The 13,832-nt window shown below is 41.1% G+C and overlaps 2 protein-coding genes across 8 annotated transcripts in view; both read right to left on the bottom strand.

Moving 5' to 3' along the window:
- Secisbp2 (SECIS binding protein 2) overlaps positions 1-4,628 on the bottom strand; it is a 40,227-nt gene extending 35,599 nt beyond the window's left edge. For all 7 annotated transcript variants that reach the window (XR_777007.3, XM_033756461.1, XM_010607593.2 and 4 more), the window contains exons 1-2: positions 4,530-4,628; positions 3,081-3,229 (exon numbers count right to left, since the gene is read on the bottom strand). Coding sequence is in view for 6 of the 7 variants with exons in the window: in XM_033756461.1 (XP_033612352.1) it covers positions 3,081-3,229; positions 4,530-4,565 (185 nt within the window). In the remaining variant the exon portion in view is untranslated. The remainder of the gene's footprint in view (positions 1-3,080; positions 3,230-4,529) is intronic.
- Positions 4,629-6,362: 1,734 nt separating this feature from the next.
- Positions 6,363-11,576, bottom strand: Cks2 (CDC28 protein kinase regulatory subunit 2). The gene is made up of 3 exons (XM_010607589.3): positions 11,331-11,576; positions 7,414-7,541; positions 6,363-6,633 (listed from the first exon to the last, which is right to left on the bottom strand). The coding sequence occupies exons 1-3, from the start codon at positions 11,387-11,389 to the stop codon at positions 6,581-6,583; spliced, it is 240 nt and encodes a 79-aa protein (XP_010605891.1). The 5' UTR covers positions 11,390-11,576; the 3' UTR covers positions 6,363-6,580.
- Between the last annotated feature and the right edge of the window lie 2,256 nt (positions 11,577-13,832).

Consider the following 13,832-nt stretch of genomic DNA (forward strand, 5'->3'; position numbering starts at 1 on the left):
AAAAAAGAAAAGAAAAAAAAAAAAAAGCAAAAAACAAGAGAGGCAGACAGGTTCCAGGGTGGTCTTGAAGGCTGCTGTCATCCAGGAAATTTTCAGGACCACTAAGAGACCCTGACTGGGCCCTGACTCATCACAATTTAGTTTTCCACACTGGAGGAGTCCTATGGGTTTCTCTAACCTCACTGGTCCTTATACCTCTGCAAAGTTAATATTTTTCCTCCCCATCCCATGCAGTTACAAGCAGAAAAAAAATAAATAAATAAAACCAAGTAACAGAGAAACAACTCAAAGAGTCTTCAGAGGCTTCAAATGTCTTCTTCAGAAAAATACCAACGCCACAAGTTGCTCAGATGACCCCAATTCCACAGTGACACACTTGTTTTACATCCCATGTGGCTGGTGTCTCCGTGCAGTGCTCCTGACTCTGCCAACCTCGTATCTCTTCCTCCTACCTCCCATAACTTTTTTAGGCTCCACTGGTCTGAACTGTGCACCCCCCATCCAAGGGTCCCCCTCTGCTGGTTCCTCTGCACCCTCCTTCCCACCTGTAACACTCATTCATAGTGGAAGCCTCTCATCTTTCTGCTCAAGACTTCAAGTACATATACACAACTCAGCACCTTTACCTGCTCCAGGCCTCCATCTCTGCCTCACTAGTCATTCCCACTTAATATTTCACTTTCCCCAACACAGCATATGTAAATCCCAAATTTAACATCTGGTACACAAACCAGCCCTGCTTCCAACTTTTTTCTTTTGGTTTGTTTGGCTGTGTGGAGGACTGAATCCACATCCGTTGCACAGAGTTACATCCACAGCCCATACCCTCTCTACACACAGTTTGTTGTTTGTTTTTTTGGGACAGAGTCTCACTAAGTGGCTAAACTGACTAGGCAGGGGTTGAATTTTCAATCCTCCTGTCTCAGCTTCCCAGAGTGCTGGGATTACAGGTATGTGCCACATGCTGGCTCAACTTCTGTTCTAATGAAGGATTCCACGGATCTTTCTATATTATTTGCAGAATACTACAATACAGTATCTTTCCCAACAAAACATGTAGCGGTAATCATAGAACCCCCCGCTTTTCAGTAGGTCTTTTTAAGTATTTTCTTCTTTTTCTAGTACCTGGAACTTAAAATATTCAATCCTCTAACTGGATTCAAGTGACCGTCACGACCTAATCTAACATACCAATAAACATTCCTTATTTCCTATCCAGCTATCAGCTGTACCATGCAGGATTCCAATGCAAAGTTGAGCTGTAGTATACTGCTAGGCACTATGCTACTTCTCCTAGACCTAGCCCAATGCTTTTGACTAAAACACACCAACGTTTTCTGAAATTTCCCCAGTACACTGCAGGATGCTAAAAATGCTCAACAAATTCCTACCAATAACAATAGTAATTTTGGAGAATATCACTATTAAACTCTGGCCAAATGAATGCTAATTCTGTTTCTCTGGAAAATCCTAATTAATACACTCACCGATTACTAATACTACGATATAAAGGTAAGATTTCAACTTTTGTCAAAAACTGTACCTTTCGGGCTGGGGATTTAGCTCAGAGGTTCTGGCGCCTGTCTTGCAATCGCAAGGGCTAGAGTTTGATCCCTGGTACCAAAAACAACAACAACAACAAAACTGTACCTATCAATATTTCCTATATAGACTATAAACCAGACAATGATTTTTTTGCATTTGTTCCAGTTTTCATTCTTGAAAATGCAATTCTGGAATTTATATCCAGTATGAACTTTTCAATCATACTACACAAGCACAATAAAAATAAAAAGGAAACAAGTTTGAACCTATTGAGAAAACATAAATACAGGACCTTATATAAACACTAAAGTAGACGCAGATCTTAAAAATAAAGCTACAAAAAGCCAGGCGTGGTGGCGCAATGCCTGTAATCCCAGCACTCGGGAGGCTGAGGCAGGAAGATCACTGTGAGTTCAAGACCAGTCTGGGCTACACAGTGAGTTCCAGGTCAGTCTCAACTACATAGCGAAACCCTGTCTCAAAAAACAAAAACAAAACAAAAAAATCTACAGATAAGTCTACACTATTATGTGAAAGGTTAACAAATTCAGCTAAAAGGCAAAAATATCTTGTAAACACCCTGAGAATGAATCTTGAGAAGGAAAAATTTAAAGGAAAATGTAAGCCTTCTTTCAACTCAAATTTAGAACAATTTAAAACTAAAATTTGAAAAATAAATCCATCTCTGTAGGACATATATAAAGCAAAATAGCTGAAAACAAAAAGCATGTTTCTAAAGAATTATTCACACTGATAGAATGTGGCTATCTATAGTTGTTCACCTTCATCCTTTCCCTGAATAAGATTTTAAAATGGTAACCCTTAAAAATGAAAAGCATGTTATCCATTTGGCCCTATCTCTGCCTTGTTTCCTCTTACCCATCCTTCTTACCATTTCACCTTCCATTAGACATTTTTTTTTTCCTGAGGTGCTGAGGATTAAATCAGGGCTTTGTATAGGCTAAGCCAGTGGTCTACCACTGCGCTACATTCCCAAACCCTAGACATGTATATATACTCCTCCCTCCCCATGCACAATCCCCCTTAACAGGGACTAAACCTAGGCCTTTGAAATGGGTTACACACCCCCAGCACACTTTTTTACTTAGAGACAGGGTCTCACCAAGTCGTTAAGTTGCCCAGGCTGGGCTCAAACTTACTTTCCTGCTTTAGTCTCCCAAAATTGCTGGGATTGGAGGCCCACACCACTAGGCTACACTTACATATTTTAAGCAGTATGAACAAATGGAACTTGAAACTGCATTTCCTAGTAAAATGCAATGTAGTCTCCGTACTTTCTTAGACTAATAACAGACTGTGTACTAAGGGAAAACAGCAGAGCTAGAACTCCAGTTTTTGTTGGCACAGGACATGGTTAAAATGCCTACAGGCTCAGCCCCTTCTTAGGTGGTAAGCATTCTCTCCCCATCTACAAAACTTTAATATGGTAACTGTGGCCTATCTGAAAGTCTATTCACCATTAAATCCAAGAAATATGTCCCCTAGATAAGGTGAGCCATTTATAAAATACATACTCAGTCATTGGTGGTTCCTGTACAAGTGGATAATAGGTGGCAGTGCAGCCAGGGAAGACACATGCTTCTGAAGACTCTGTCCATGCCACGTTGAGCCTTGCACACTTAGGGACAAATGGTTTCACATCTGCTGATAACTTGACACTGCCCTGAGGGGGGGAAAAAAAAGGAAGGGATGACCACATACATTGAGAGCAAGCAACCAAATGTAAACAAAACCCAGAGAGGTGCTCCATTCTAAGTCTCCCAAGTAAGCTCCCATGCTGTTATTTAAAAACTTCTGCCTAGCAAAGACTACAGTTCGTTTTGCTAAAGATTTCTTCCTAGTGCTTTTTTACTTATTTATTTTTCTGGTACTGGGGATTGAACTCCTTTCCTTGCACTTGTGAGGCAGGTGGCGGCACCACTGAGCTAAATCCCCAGCCTTTTAATGAAAATAATGGCAATTAAATTAAAATTAAAGTGGAAATTAAATTCAACCTACATCATATATAAAAGGACCATAACTAACAACATTATCTGTGGTTTTTAAACTTGGAAATGAGTATTTTTACTTCTGAGGTTTAATTAGGTATAACTGAGAATCCTACCCCTACTGCAGTCAAATATACTCCGGGATCCTTTACCAGTAGCACTCTGAACATACTGCATATATTTCCACTAAATCTCTCAAAAAAAAAAAAAAACTCCAGATTTGCTTTTTACTGTGTAAACTATTTAGAGCTGCTTTACTGAAACGAGCATGATTTTTAGAGCTGCTTTACTGAAACGAGCATGATTTGATTTGCAAGAAAATCACTTTATTGCCAATGAGCCCTTCAGTTTAAAATAAAGTGTCTTTTTAATTTTTATTAGCACATGTGCCTAGCACATGTTTACATTCCTTATCGGAAATTGGTACATGTACATAACACATTTTAATTCCTTTTTCTTAGCCCTCACGCCCCATCTCTTGATCCCTTTCCTTTTTATTTTGTTAGCAAATGTTTACGTTTGTTTGAAATTGGCACGTGTACGTAAAAATGTTTTTTGACATAAGTAATTTACTAGTACTACGAATTTTACAACTACTTTTTAATTAGCCTAAAGCTAATTTATGTGACTGTCAAACTCTTAACTTCTAGCAGTTACAAAATGTACAGCGAAAACTGCAACTTTTAAAGCTCACGAGTGCTTTTCAATGAGCGGCTCCCTCCCCAGAAAGCCGCAAGTTCGCCGAGTAGCCCAACCTAGACTGCTTCTAGACATCACGTTACCGCAGGCGCTAAACGCGGGCGGAGCTTGGGCACCGGGCCACCACTCTCAGGCAAGCCCAGGGCCCGAGGCTGGTTCTAGGCCACCGCCCACATCTGCCAAATAGTCCCATTACCACCCGACGGAAACTCTGGGACAAGCCTGGCCGACGAGCTGAGGCCGCCGAAAGGCCACACCAGCCCTTGCGGCCCTTACCGTGCCTTCAGGTCCCCACGGCCTCTCCGACGCCATGGCAGGGAGGCCGAAGGACCCCGCGCCAGTGAAAGCCCCTGGCTGGCCCAGCAGATAACGCGTTTCCGCCTTTCGTGCGGGAGCCAGGAAGTACGTCATCAATAGGCGCTGCTTCGCCCCTCATTCCCGCAAAGCGTGGCAGCTTGCGTGAGCCATACTCGGCTCACCAGCCGCGGAGTAACTGAGCTGTGCTCAAGTAGGATGGAGGCATCTGACATGTGATCTATCTAGGGCACGCTGGGTTATCCCAAGTGACTGCAGCCAGGATGGCAGGGACTTAAAAACTTGAGTGAAGTCCTGGTTTCTCTAGCAACATGGGCCTCATCGGTCTGACATTAGGAATGCAGGAGAGCCCCTTGGATAGGATCCCCTGAAAAGCACCATCCCCGCCTTTCTGTATTTCCCCAATATTTCCTCGGGGTTGTTGGTGATTTAAAGGGACATTTGCACACCCTGTGAGAAGCCTACGGAGGCAGGGGGGCGATATATCACATAAAGGTACACACTCCCTATGATGATTTATGTATATCTAAAATCCAAAATACACCAATGTTGCTTCAAAAACAAAACAAAAAACAAAAAGTAATTCTACAGATCTGGAAAGCGCACCAGCCTATTTACTGATACCTTAAGCTTCCTAAAACCGCCACGGACTTGGAATTAACTACATAAAAGAACTCCAAATTTTGTTTCAAAGTGTTGAACAGAAAATGTGTTATGGCAAATAAGGGTAGAGAAAAACATTTTTGCAGGTGAGAAATAACACTACACAGGGTCAGAATGCTACCAGTACTGAGAAGTTAATGAGCTGTTTCAAGGACAGAAGTCTAAAGGAAAGCCTGCAGAATAGATTTCAAAATAAAAAACGCTCAGGCTTTGAATAAGGGACAGATGGATCAGAAAAAGGTTGCTAGGAATGTAGACCACTTGATGAGTGAGGATTAACAGACAAATTGTAGGTTTTCTGCCACTTGCAGACTTGAACACCTGGTGTTTACACTTCAAGCAAAAATCACAGGTAGCCTCAGTATGTTCATGTGGGTCCCACAGGTTTATTACTACTCGAGTCTGGCAGCTGAATCTGTCTTGGAGGTTGAAGAGTGGCTGTCACCTTCCCTTCTCAGTATTTATTGTGCTCATAAAGTTTAAAAGCAACCTTTACAGATAGGGTCTTACATTGACTGGCTACTCATTCAAAATGCCTCTCTAGCATAACAATAAATCTAAGATGTTTGCATTTAATTCTAAAATATTGCCTTAGCAACTAAGAAGGCAACTGAAACATGAAAAGTACATTATGTCATGAAGCTGTGTTAGTGTTTTTGAACCTTCAAAAATGTTTTGTTTTAATAGGGGCATTATCTTTACTTGGCAAGTGGAGAAAAAGATAAACAGGGTTAATAATAGTGAGGATAACAGTGAGTTTTTAGATTAAGTGGAAGCTACCCAAAGAGTATTAAGATGGGCTTTTCTGTTCACTTGGGCGATCCTAAACATTTACCTAGAAAGTGAACTAATGACAGCTAAAAAATCTACTTTCGCTCTAGTTTTAACATATCCCTGAGTTCTTAGCTTCTTCATTGAGTGAATTAAATAATACCCACCATACCAAACTATTTTAAATTTCTTTAACATCTTTCAGGTTTATTTCCTCAAACCTAAAATTACAGAATCAAAACCAATCTGTATTAGTCACAAGTCAACTAGGAAAATACACCCCAATAACTTCAAACAGGGATAAATGCAACATACAAACTTTATTTAACAAAAGTAACAGGTAACATCTAACAGGCACTTATATTAAGAGAAAAACTATCTAGAAGAACTGTCTTAAACACCTTACAATAACCCACTTGTAGTTGCATTTAACTGAGCTCTGTTGCTGTGAAGAATACAGCTCATGCACAGATATGGATGAATGATTTGTACATTTTTCAAGTATTCACTGAATACTACCTTATATACACATATACATTAAATTTGAAAAAGATTTAACTGTTGATCCAAAATAAATTTCATTTTTGTTGCTCTTTTGGAAGAGGTCGTCTAAAAAGAAGAATATGCGGTTCTGTGGAAAGAAAATTTAAATAATTTAATTCAAGCAGAATAAAATGAATCAACTATTAACTGTTTCAAGTGAATTTTGCTTCAAAGGCACTCTGACAATGAGAATATTCCTCTGAGAGTTTAGTTTTTAATGCTGTTTTTACTCACTAGCAGTATATACATGGCTTTAGTTCTACCTTACGTAGTTTCCTATTTTGTTCAACAGATTATAAATTCTGTAAATTAAATTTACCAATAATCCAAAAACTGAATTCAACCCCACTAAGCTTCAAGCTAGTTTATTATTTAATAAAAAAAACCTTTTGGTTCATACCTTGACCCTCAGATATGCCTAACATGGTAGCACAGCTGAATTCATACACTATCTCATTTATTTAACCTTAAGGCAGTAGATAAACATCCTTTCTGGGGCTGAAGGAAAAGAATCACTTTTAATTACATCAATTTCTATAACAAAACCTAAGGACATATGACTTGTCTTGAAGTAGTTTTAAGATAAGGGAAACAATGAAATTCTAGGCACACAGTATTTTCCAGGTACTATTAACAATGACAAATTTTAAAATACAACAGAGTAGCTATGTTGTGTCCTAAGTTATTCTTACAAGTAGAATGTATATTCATTCCCGTGGTATTTTATTTTAAATGGGAACACTCCATGGAGCTAAGGAATCAGTCATTAAAAAACATCAGAATTCCTCAGTGATATCATTAAATGTCCATGTTACTAAAATACTGGACACAATCACTAATTCAGCTAACAATTTATAACAAAACGTACCTGGCTCATGAATCATGTAATGAACCCAGCCTAGACTCTGTTGGACACCAAGTCGTCTCCACTCCTCTTCAGACATCAGATGAGTTTTGGGCACTTGTTTAGACAATTCTCTGGGTAACATGACATGCCTGTTAAAAGGTACAGCCAAGTATTAAATGCTTCAAGTGTTTCCTTATTATCACTTCATACATATACTAAAAATTTGAAGTTTTTGTCATTAAAAGAAGGTACTTGAAGAAATTCTATTACTACAATACCATTCGGTGCCAATCATCTTCATTCTAAACCACCTTTATCTGGTTTTTGAGACCCTACATTCAAATTAGTGAGCCAAGAACATGCTGTCTAAAAGCAGAAGACAACTCTACAGTTAAATTTTTGTCTAAAAGAGAATCTTGCTTGTAAATCTCCAGGAATAGAACTCTGAAATCTAAACTGGGTACACGGTCACACAGCCCAGCCTACCTTGTGGTTAGCTTTGTTCATGTAACCAAATCCTGACCACAGGATATAAGCAGAATATGCAAGCGATGAAAAATATCCTCAAAAGAAAAGATAAAATAGGCTAACCCTTTTCTTTCTCTTGGTAGACACAAAGTGATATATATGATCAGGAAGTTACAGTAGCAGTGTAAGACCATAGAAGAAACTGCAAACGGATGATGGATGGCAAAGCCACAAGAGGTAAGGAACCTAAACCCTGACTGTGGAGTTGTCATCCCAGTCCCAGACTACAAAACTTTGCATAAGTAGATCAATATAGTGTGTCATTCTAGACACAGATAACTTGTGTTTCTTTTACTTATCACCAGATCTGTAGTAGATACAAGTTCTTGTATACTCCCAAAGTTTTTGTTTTGTTTTGTTTTGGGTGCAAGGGGTTGAACTCAGGACCTTTCACCTAAGCCTGAGCTAAACCCCCATCCCTCCAGTTGTTTCTCTATGTATACTTCAATTAAAACTTTAAAAAAAAAAATTGCAAATGTCTTTGCAACTTCATACTGAACTTCAGTTTTCCAGGAAATTACTGACATATCCAAAACTTTTTTTCTAAACACATAAAAAGTAATCAAGGTCAAGTCACCGATATTATGTACAACTATAGCACTGACAGTCTTAAAAATAAAACTATATCCCTGCCCTGTTACCATAAAAAAGTATAAAAGTCATACTTCTCGGCCCCATTTTTACCACTTTCAGGAGTACTACTACTTTTGCACAGAGGCAGCCATTAGCATCAACTAATTTTTTAATCACTATAGGATTTTTACCAATGAGTTGGCCAACTGGGAGATGAGAAAAGCAGTCTGGTCACATTCTAGGACATAGGAAAACTGAACCATAACCCACTTTAAGCAGAGACATCATCAACTAATTTTAGGCCACGGCTGGTTAAGGACTAATTTAGTGTCATCTGTTGGCAGAAGTGAGCCTCAAAATGATTTTGTTTACTACCATACTCCGTAACATAAAATTCGTACCAATTCCCATAAATTAAATAGATTCTTTAGAGCTGGGCCTGGTGGCGCAGGCCTATAATCCCAGCACTAGGGAGGCTGAGGCAGGAGATCACTGTGAGTTTGAGATCAGCCTGGGCTACACAGTAAGTTCCAGGTCAGTCTCAACTACCTAGTGAGACCCTGTTTCAAAAAAAAAAAGGAAGAGAGAGAGATTCTTTATACTTACTAGTTACCACACTTGGGGGAAGGGGTGTTGGGACAGCACCCAAGAAGCACTGTGCTACACCCCTGTTTTGTTTTTTTTTTTTTTTAACTTTGAAACAATCACTCGGGAAACAAACCGGAGAGCCTCTAGCCTCAGATGCCCACAGTGCTGGAATTATAGGCATGTGCCACCCTTGATTACCACACACACCATCATTCTTGAAATACTGCTTAACATTTAACTTTTAAGCCTCTACATTAAAAGAAAAAAATTGTTACTTTTATCCTCTACATTGTTGGGCAGTCTCAGAGAAATGTAATGCTTTTGTACATCTGCTTTCAAGAACAGTGTGTTGGTAAATGTATCAACAAATTATTGAAACAGAAGTTACCACCCCAGTACTCTCCATGAATTGTGTAGCTCTGGGTTTGATCATCAGGTTTTGATTTTAACAGAAAAAAATATTAAGTTCAAGAGCCAGTCCTGGTGGCACACGCCTGTAATCCCAGCACTTGGGAGGCTGAGGCAGGAAGATTGCTGTGAGTTCGAGACCAGCCTGGGTACATAGTAAGTTCCAGGTCAGTCTCAACTACATAGTAAGACCCTGTCTCAAAAAGCCAAAAAAATAAAAAATTAAGTTCACACGGGGATTATACTTTTTTTTTTTTTTTTTTTTGAGGTGAGATCTTTGTAGTTCAGGCTGGCCTTGAACTCACTATGTACACCAGGCTGGATTAGAATTCTTGACAATTCTCCTGCCTCAGCTGCCTAAGTACTGTCTACTTGTATTTTACTATATTTTACCGGGGGGGGGGAGAAGGGCCTTCTACAAAGGGTCCCAAGTACAAGAGAAAGGACTGGAAAAGTTGCAAATATAAAAGTATAGGTTATTACTCACTGACAAAAATACTAATCTGAAATTTACACTGGCCAGGGATAGCTCATCTCCGTGCTCTGGGAAGGCTGAATCAGAAGGGTCAAATGTACAAGCCCAGCCTGTGCAATTTAGTGACACAGTAGGACCTCGACTCAAAAGTCTGGGTCTAAAGCCCTGGATTCAATGCCCAGGTAAAAGCGGTTGGGGTCAGAATTTTACAGCGACTGTATCAACAGTATTTACAAGTAGTACTGAGTTTACCTTCTATTATTGGATACCCCCAATGATGCTCTTAGCATCCCACAATTCAACATTGTGCTAATATATATTGCCCTGTTAGAATTGTATAGGTTCTTCTTACTACATAATTTATTTCAAATTTGTAGCCAGAAAAAACTCCACCAATTTTATTTTTCTGGATAGGAATAAAAAACAGTGCAAAGTATTTTTCATTTGTACAACTGCCCAAAGTAACTGTTTCCTTTGTATGTAGATTTCCATGATACTGAGGCGATGGACCCCACTCAGGTCCTTTTCCTCCTCAAACAGGAAATCTGACCTTAAAAAAGCAACAGGAGAAAACAAGGTTACCACTTGGCCAAGGCAGGCGTAGGCTTTATCGCCCCTAATTACAACTTGGTCTTTCCCTAACAAAAACTTCGTTAAGATCCAGTGGTCTTGGAGACCACGCCCCTCGCAAGACTGGCTACAGTAAACCTGGCAAATTTGAGTCACCGACCTCCCACGATCTAGTTTGCTATTTTTATTGATTAAACTGCTACTTTCCAATGCACCCTCCAGTATGCAAAGCCAAACATTGCTCAAGGCCAAAGAACAGGACACTGTATACTAGCGGCGCCGGGGTTTGGGGGTCCATGGCCCACTCGGGTTTGCAATGTGGTCCTGAAACGAAGCATTTTCACCACGTACCGAAATAGCTGAAGGCAGCTCATTCAGTCTCGCGCGCAGTTAAAATGCGTGGAGTCCCGCGAGTTCTTCTCTCGGGGATCCCCACCAACCCCAAAGGCAGCAAGAGGGGGAAAATGTGTCCCTGTGTTCACAGGTGGGATCGCCAGTCTACACTAACGCAGCCCCGACCCAGCAACAGAGTAAACGTACACGACTGTCCACCGGGAAGCCCTGCGGCGGATCCTGTTCCGGTCCTACTCGGGGACCTGGAATTGGGACCGAGCGGCCGAGTCCGACCCCGTCCGAACCTCCCAGGATCCCGGCCGGCTCTCTGCGGCCGGTGTGGAAAGACAAAGGCGAACACGAAGCCTCTAGGTCGGCGATATCGCGGGACCTAGGCTACTGGTCTCCGGCTCTACAGGACCGCGACCGAGGGGGCCAGGCCGGGTCAGTCAAGGTTGCTCACCTGTACTCGTAGTGCTCGTCGAAATACTTGTCCGAGTAGTAAATCTGCTTATGAGCCATCCTACTGGCGCACAACGAGGAGAAAAACGAAGCAAACGCGAAATCAACAAGAGCTCAGCCAGACACACGTCCTCCTCACGCGAGGGCAACAACTCCAATAAGACCAACGACTGCAAGCCCAACGCCCTCGATTTGAATCCGACAGCCCGCCCCCGATTGGACGGCAGCAAAGGCCAATCGCCTTCTGCGCCAGCCAGGCGGGGCCTGGCCAGCAACCAGCCTATCGTCGCCTCCCCTCCGTGGTTTTTGCTTCCCCGCCAGCCAATCAGCAGCCTGTTGCGAAGTTGCCAGAGGAAAGAAGTAGAGATTTGGAATGGTGAGGAGGAGAGCCGACCAGACGGGCAGGGGCGTGGTTAGAGAAGGGCGGAACTAGGACGTTAAGGGTCTAGGAGCGCGTGCGCAGGGGTTTAAGAAAGTTCCAGGGTGGCGCAGCCGTTGGGCTGGCTGACCTGAGAGTGACATAAGTATCGCGAGGTTTGGCGGGACCGGAAGTGCCTCAGGCGCGGTTCCGGGTATTCCCCTATCAGTGTAGCTGGGTGTCCTCAGCGATTAAGTGTGTTGTGCTAGGCGGCGGGTGTAAGAGTCAGCACGGCCTCCGCTCACCTTTCGGGGTGTCCAAGCCAGCTCTGCCGCTCACCCTGAGGAGGGGTGCCGAGCCGGCAGACCTCCGGGCGGGGCGTTCTGCCCAGAGGCGCGCTCCTTTACGGCCCCTCAAAGTAAATGTTAGTTCCTGGCTAATGGGATTAATTAGGGACATCATTGTACATTTTTTAAAAGGTGCGTTGTGTGTATGAGTTTTATCAATGTGTATAAATAAAATAGATTAAATTTTTAATATTTCCTTTCGAGATCAAAGAAATAAGTTCCTACATAAACTAAAATGAAAATATAAACAAAAGTCTACAGCAGAAATTATCTTTGATTCATTAAACACACCTAAGACAGTCTTAACACATGACAACAGCATGTTCCATACACAAATTTCACTTACACTGACTGCGTGTATTTCCTTTTTGGCAGGCTGTACTTGTCACCTCTTTTGTGCTCTTTTTTCTGAAGCTTCCTATATTATACAACGTGCACTTAACAGAAAAATGAAATATCAATAAAAATACTGAGTATTTAAACATTTTCAATGTCAACTATTTGCTTACTAAATCAAAAAAAAGTTATAGTATTGTTAGGTAAAAAGAATTGATCCTCACTCAGCTGCACCCCAATGCAGGCTAACCCCACCCAGCTCCTATAAAAGAAGCTCCCTATTCTGCTATGTTATGTTGTTTTCTCTCCTTTGTTGGGAGACAGCCTGGCAGATCCTCCCCATAATAAAGTCTTGTTATGGTCCTGGTCTGGTCCTGGTTTTTGGTTCTTCTTACTTAACAAGTATGTGAACTACAATGAAAATAAAAATAAAACTCTACCACAGAAATAGTATTTACACCCGCTGGGCATGGTGGTGCATACCGATAATCCCAGCACTTGGGGAGGTTGAGATTAAAGGATCGCTGTGAGTTCAAGGCCAGCTTGGACTACATAGTGAGTTTGGAGCCAGCCAGAACTACAGAGCAGGACCCTATCAAAGCAGGACAAAAACTCTTTACTTAAATTTTCACACCTAAGGCAGTTTTCACACATGAGGATGCTTACATGCATAGCATATATGTTTTGTTTTCTTGCCTTCTTTGGTAGCACATACCTAACATTTTGCTGGTTTTCATGTTTTCTTAGAAGGTAATTGTGATATTTCACCTGTCTATTCGCCCTTCTGCTCCAGAATTCTTTTGCAGAGTTCTATGGGAAGATACATATTGTTCTTCCTCTGTTGTAATTGAACATTTATCAATTCCAGTCCTGATCCTCTGAAAAAATTTCTTCATGATATTTTGTGCTTTTTATTTTCTTTGTAAACTACAAAACAATGTCTGACATGTTTAGGATCAAGGAAAACGCAATAAGTGACCAACACTTTGTGTTTCGAGTGATATCATAGTTGTTGCATAACTTGTCAACAACATTTATTACACCTTTTGTTTTATTGTAAAATATGGCCATTTCTGACTTCATTTGTGTTGAGGATTCACTATCAATCATTTGTTTAAAACAGGGTCTTACTACCTAGTTGAGGCTAGCCTTGAACTCACTGTGCAGCACAGCCTGACCTTGAACTCACAGCATCATCCTGCCTCAGTCACTTGAGAGCTGGGATTATAGACATGCACTCCGATGCCCAGCTTCACAATCAATCTTATCGTCATGGTATAATGTTCACAGTATCAATATTACTTTGCTTTTCTTCAGCATCTAAGAAGCCAAAGATTGTACTGTACATTTCTGTACTGTGAATTTACAAAATTCTTTTTCAGGAATCTCAGCTTTGTTGCCACTCCCACCACCACCACCAATCCTGGGTACTGGGGATTGAACTCAGGACCTTGTTCTTGCC

This window comes from Fukomys damarensis, unplaced genomic scaffold (genome assembly GCF_012274545.1).
Source record: "Fukomys damarensis isolate Sample0158 unplaced genomic scaffold, DMR_v1.0_HiC HiC_scaffold_27, whole genome shotgun sequence".
Lineage (NCBI taxonomy): Eukaryota > Metazoa > Chordata > Mammalia > Rodentia > Bathyergidae > Fukomys > Fukomys damarensis.